At 37.8% G+C, this 6168-nt stretch overlaps 1 protein-coding gene across 2 annotated transcripts; it reads right to left on the minus strand.

Annotated features, from left to right (window-relative positions):
* Positions 1-1389: 1389 nt before the first annotated feature.
* On the minus strand, positions 1390-4618 carry nkx2.4a (NK2 homeobox 4a). Of its 2 annotated transcripts, none has more exons than XM_051868267.1 (2): positions 3059-4618; positions 1390-2706 (listed from the first exon to the last, which is right to left on the minus strand). In XM_051868267.1, exons 1-2 carry the CDS (start codon positions 3426-3428, stop codon positions 2066-2068), a joined length of 1011 nt encoding a protein of 336 aa, XP_051724227.1. In that variant the 5' UTR covers positions 3429-4618; the 3' UTR covers positions 1390-2065. The 2 variants fall into 2 exon arrangements, with proteins under 2 accessions (XP_051724227.1, XP_051724226.1); XM_051868266.1 differs by having other exon boundaries at positions 1390-2733.
* Between the last annotated feature and the right edge of the window lie 1550 nt (positions 4619-6168).

A 6168-nucleotide genomic window follows, 5' to 3' on the forward strand; every position in this document is an offset into this window, starting at 1 on the left:
CCTCATTCAGTATCCATGTGGAAGGTGTTCATGTACTTGTGGAAAAACAGACCCTAATGTTGGGTAGGTGGAGATTGCTATAACTTTGTCTTAACTGTTGAAAAGTTTTCTGTTCCCTCTTGCACCATTTGAACAACAGAAATCAATTTGGACAGGACATCGTTCACATTTCATATGATTCCTATCCAGTGGCATCGCTTTGTTTTCCTTTGAATTGCTTTTGATTGAGATTGGTTTCTTTAGCATTACGAACTAACTGCATATAAAATAATATTAAATAGTAAAATAAAAAACGTAAAAAATAGTAAAAGACAGTTTCGTTTCGAATTTCCGTTCTTGTCATTGAATCACTTTACATAACTTTGGGAACACTCATAGCACTTTCAGAAGAAGAAGAAGAAGAAAAGAACAAGCTAATATTTAAGAATCACCAGTTTCCTATTTTCATTTATTCTTATTTGATTTTTTTCTTTTATATGACGTGCCCAAATCATTGTCCGATATTTCTGAGACTTGCTGGATAATTTCATGTATTGCAGGTATGATTCATTAGGCTACTGCATGTGAGTCAGTATTAAACTCGCTTTCTGCTTTTTATATTTATAATTAAATATCCATAACATCTGCTTTACTCGCTTACTCCTAAAATAATATATATATTTTTTGTGTATGAATACATAATTGTAAATCGTGTTTAATAAATTTTGCTTATATTCGCATTAACTTTTATTGTCAATCTATAATATTACTGAACTCCACGGTATTGAATGTTTAAAAATGGAATTCGGATATAAATGAACAAAACTATTAAAAATTAAACTAAACTATTTATTGCAAAACTAAACTATTGCCCTTTCAATAATAAGTACATAGAAATAGTATGGATATAGAATTCTAAACATGTATATGCAGTTTTATTTTCGTGTTTTAACATATACAGACACTTAAATATCATACACGTTAAATAAAATGAACCAACAGATGACCAAAAATATCGTTTTGTCTTTTGCGTAATATAAAATTATAGAACCTATAGGTGGCACAGGTAATTATGTGTATGTTGCTTCGTTGTTATTGTTATTAATTATTAATCATTAATTATTATTATTATAACTTTTTTTGTGTCCGGTAGGTTTGAGATAAACTTAAATTAGGATTGGCAACTGAAATAAATTCAAGCAAATAATTATCTATGGACGCAAATTTAGTAGTAAATGGTAGACTTTACATTTGTTTGTATTTAAATATTGCATAGGCTTCTTCCTCTCAAAATCAATGAAACGTTTCCTTCCATCGACTTTTAATATTAAATGTATTTTCAAATATTAATTTAATGAAAACGCTCTTCACAGAGATTACTCTACACACATTAATTCCCCAACAATGGCGTGCAGTTTAATTGATTTATTGTTAACGTTCAATTGGTTTGAAACATATACAGCAGCCATCGTCTTTGTGTCTTTGTTTTAACTTACCAAAAAATGAAAGAAAGAAAGAAAAAAAAAAAGAATAGAATAAATGACCAACGAAAAGACTCAAACATTTATATTACAAGTAAACAGAAACTTAAGTGTTAGCCAAATATACAGTCCCTACTTTTCATTTCTCTAAATCAATACATTAGTTTTTACAATAGTCGCACGTTCAGGCATTTATTATGATCTGGGAACTTTTTCAGTTCTTGCTAGAAGTTCATACCTGAAATATGAAACATTGCTTCCCGTGTCCTGGCATTGCCATAGATGTGGAGCAGCAATTTTGTTTAACAACAGACAACCTTCTACTAGAACAACAAAAGGAAGTCCAAAACATACAGCGCGAGGCTAGAAATTGTTATTTTGTCCACAACGAGTAGAAGGGTCATTGTAGAAAATTGTGACCACGAAAACTGTTTTTTAGAAAAACAAAGTGGTAAATTTCCCCCCAAAAACGTGCTCCTTCGATCCGATCACCCGCTTTAAATCTTCACACGGATGTACGGTCTGCTTTTGGCCTCACGCGCAGTTCTTCATTCAGAGGACGCTAAAGTTTCTGGAAAAACGAAGAAAAGAAAAGGCGGTCGGTCTTACCACGTTCTGCCATAAAGCAGATTCGATGTGACCATGTTATTTGTGTAATCTACAGAGGTGTCTATCTGTCCCATGTTGTTCATCTGCGAGTGAAGTGACGGGGGACTGGGGGACATTTCCTCCAGGTCTTGGGCCTGAACCAGTGCGTTGACCTGCTGGGTTTGGTGTTGGTTCATAGAATTACTCGAGGTAGGAAGCACGACCCCGGAACCGTTTTGCTGCTGCTGCATTTGCTGCTGGTTTGGCGTCGGTGTGTTGGAGCCGTTTTGACAAGGCTTGCCGTCCTTCACTAAGACAGGGACAGCCACTCTCCTCGGCGACTGCTGCTGTTGACACAGGTTGCCCTCCTGTTGAAGCTGCTGTGCTGCTTTGTCCTTGGCCTGCCGTTTCATCTTGTAGCGATGATTCTGAAACCAGATCTTGACCTGCGTCGGGGTTAGATGTATCATACTAGCCAGGTGTTCCCTCTCGGGCGCTGAAAGGTATTTCTGTTGCTTAAATCTCCTTTCCAGCTCGTAGACTTGTGCTTGAGAGAAGAGCACCCGTCGTTTCCTCCTTGGAGCTGCGTGCAGAGGTGGGATGGATTTGGTGGTGTCGGCCATGCCTGTCAGCGTGCCCATTCCTGTCATGTTCATACCTGTGGAAGGTCCCATGAATCTAGAAACTTCAAAATATGCATAACAGATGTACGGCCATTCAATTAGTAGCAGTGTTGGGCTAAGTTATTAATAATGTGTTTCTTGAAAATGCAGCATTTACGCCTGCACAAATGAGTGCAAATATAAACGTTTCAATCATAACAAACATAAGCAGGAATCTACAAATCAGCAGTAACATTATAAGAGGCGACATTATAGTACGTACTTTGGATGCAATTTTACTGATGCGAAAAACTAAGGCAAACTCGCCGGAAACTCAGTAAATAAGTACACAAAATCAATGAGCAACACATTGAGAGATATATATCAAAATAATGTATAAGAACTTACTTGTTGAGTATCTAGGGTCAGGATTGGCGCCGTACCACCCTGTTGCTGCTGCGCTGTTTCTCATAGTTTCTTGGTAAGAGGGTAGGTCCCCCATGTTGGCAATGCTGCCATTGCAGTAGCCCCCCATTGCACTGTGCGAGAACTGGGAAACGGAGTGTGGCATATGGTAGGTGGTCGCCACAGTGGCGTTGTGGCCCATAGAGTGTTGCTGCATGCCAGTCTGGGACACCTGAGGTTGCCGGTACGCTCCCAATGGAGATGTGAGGTTTCCAGTGCTCTCCATGCCACTAAACTTCTTGTAAGTCTCCTCAATTGGGCTCAAAATATCTGTCACTGAAAAAGGTGTCGTGTGCTTTGGGCTCAGCGACATGGTTCAGAAAGCAGATAGATATTTGGTGGTGGAGCTCAGCCGTGTTGTTGTATCAGCTCTGTTCTCGTGGACGTCGACGTAAGAGAGTGCTTGTAGTATGCCTGAGATCCGATTGATCGCCTTGGAGAAGGAGGCGAGCCCTGGCCACTCTTATCTCAGGTTTATTGTAGCCAGGCGCCAGATTTACGACAAACATGAGGGGCGGAGCGACTCCCTAGACCAGCAAACAATAGTCATTGACATCTCAGCAAGATAATTGAGAAAAAATGCTGTTAGTTTCGCATTACATTTATCATCATGCCGACTGAACATTTTCAATGGCTATATTTCTCCATTTTTTTTAATCGCACAATACACGAGTCTAACATCGTCCCTAAAAAGCTTAATCATATTGAATTGAGGCAATGTTTGTCTGAAGTCTACTTTTTCTTCTTCTTCTTCTTTTCCCTTTTTAGTCACTGTTAATCTGCGTCAATAGGGAATTCCATACTTTTTCCAACTTTGAGAGCTCTCCGAGAGTCATAAGCGCCAGTGCGCACTGTCAGAGTGGCACAATGAAGACCCCCTCCAGTCTATGACCTAATTTATGCGTCTTAAGCATCATTTTGTGCCAGCGGTGAGGGTCTCTCCCAAATTAGATCATAGTAAAAATATGTCCTCATAAAATCCACATTAGAAATACGACTGTTTTTTTTTTTTTTTTAAACATAGCTTTTAAATAAACGCCATTTTGTATTATCTATATAGAACTATAACTTTACATTAAGGGAAACGTGTCTTAGTCATAAATATATAAGCTTATGAAGGATGTCAAATTGTAAAAAAAATAAAAATAAATAAAAAATCTTTAAATTGTTCAGTTTATAAAACAAATTGTGTCCGGTATTTTTTCCCCAACACACGAAGCCGTTATAATCACAGTATAAATATGATAATAGATTTATTTTACCTGCTTAATTCACTCGACCTTGTTTCAAATCGATATTACTCCTTCTGGGTCAATAACCTCACGAATGTGAGCAGGTCTGTAATATTGCAATTAAAGTTCACGTTCTGCGTGGCCTAATTTTGGCACTGATATTCATATAAATTAAAAAAAAAAAGTAAGGCTCTCCATTTTAGGTGCGTAAGGAAACAAAGATAACTCAAGCTTGTACTCTTATGGTGTTTTAATGTTACAAGTTTAAGAACAAGAAACATTTCCATGCCTGTATCCATCATTCATATTGAACACACCTCTGTCTAACACGACCACGTGGGTGGATGCTGCATGGTCTCACACACTTGGATATACTATACAAGTAGCCTATGTAAGGTGCCATTTCTTTAAGTACTTTCAGGTTTGGCACCTTTTTTCCACTTTTTTTTGTAAACTTACAACGCAAAACAAACACTAACATCCAGCATTTTCTTCTGACTACTAAACGTTCATCAAATCACATTTAAGTGTTTACTTGTCGGTATGTTTAATTTGGGTTAATTCTGAGACCAGCCAGATAGAAGCATCACATAAAGTTTGGCTTGTGACTCACAGAGCGAGAAACTCGTCTAAGGTTTTGTGCGCCTGATCCATTAGGTAAATGAGGGCCACTCAACCTTGTGGAATATTAAGGCAGAGAGCATGACCGAGGGCCAAGCAACCGCCTCAGTCTGATGCTGGAGAAACCACTGGACGGGTGACCGCTTAGCATTTCAAGTATACCAAGTAACTCCAGAAAAGAGAAAAAACACTAAGGTGTTGTGTTTGTAGGTTATACTTCAGTGGGGAAGGAACAAATGCAAAATCTATCATCAGAATTGGATATACTGGACAACATTTGCTCAGGTACTGAAACAGGTTGCCGTGTGAAATTAATCGCATTTCGTTGCATTGAAGGCACCGTGTTTGCCGTGTTTAGTTTAGATGGATTGCTCTGTTTTAATCCTATCGAAGTTTAGCAACGCGCGGAATTTCTCTGTAAATATGTTTCATAAATGCAATGTGTGTGCATATGTGGGAGGGTGCAATGTTAGTCCCGGAAAAATAAGAAAAATAATAAGATAACATAAAAAATATCGAATAATCTATAAGTAGTTACAGCCTGAAACTGAAACATGAATACAACTGCATATGTATTGCTTTTGAGGTAGATTTTAATATACATATAGCTATACAAATTTGTTCATTCAGTATATTATGAATTATTCTAATGCATGTCTTTTTACTTTAATAAAGTTGTTTTCCCTTTCAGTTGCATTACTCGGTTAGTGTGCGGAAAACTCGATGTGTTAAACGTTATAAAATAAATAGCATATTACCGTGCTTTCAAACAAATGTTTGAATGTGCTTTGACTGGAACGGAATTCTGTTATTTCTTAGTTAAACTGATTACGCGTTTCTAAGTGTGTGCATGTATAAAAAAAATGTATGTCGATCTGTGCAGTTTTGTTTCTATTTGACATTGAGATAGCTGTCACCTATGACCCTTCTTCTCCTTTAATGCATGACAAGAGCTGTTGGTAATTGGCTTGCCATCAAAATAAAAGGCATGGCGTGCAGTATTCCTGTGAACGTTATTCTTTTATCTGTGGTTTATTTTCATTTACGTTTGGTTTACACCTTGCAGTTCGTTGCCTTCCTTAAACAACCATTCTCATTTAAAGCAGAGCGTATATTTAAGCCTCGGAGTGAATGGGCAAACACATGTGTCCACTGGAGTGCTTGATGGATCAAGGGTCAGTCGGGGGAAAGAGAGCCTGG

Source organism: Ctenopharyngodon idella, chromosome 17 (assembly GCF_019924925.1).
Source record: "Ctenopharyngodon idella isolate HZGC_01 chromosome 17, HZGC01, whole genome shotgun sequence".
In the NCBI taxonomy this organism is placed as follows: domain Eukaryota; kingdom Metazoa; phylum Chordata; class Actinopteri; order Cypriniformes; family Xenocyprididae; genus Ctenopharyngodon; species Ctenopharyngodon idella.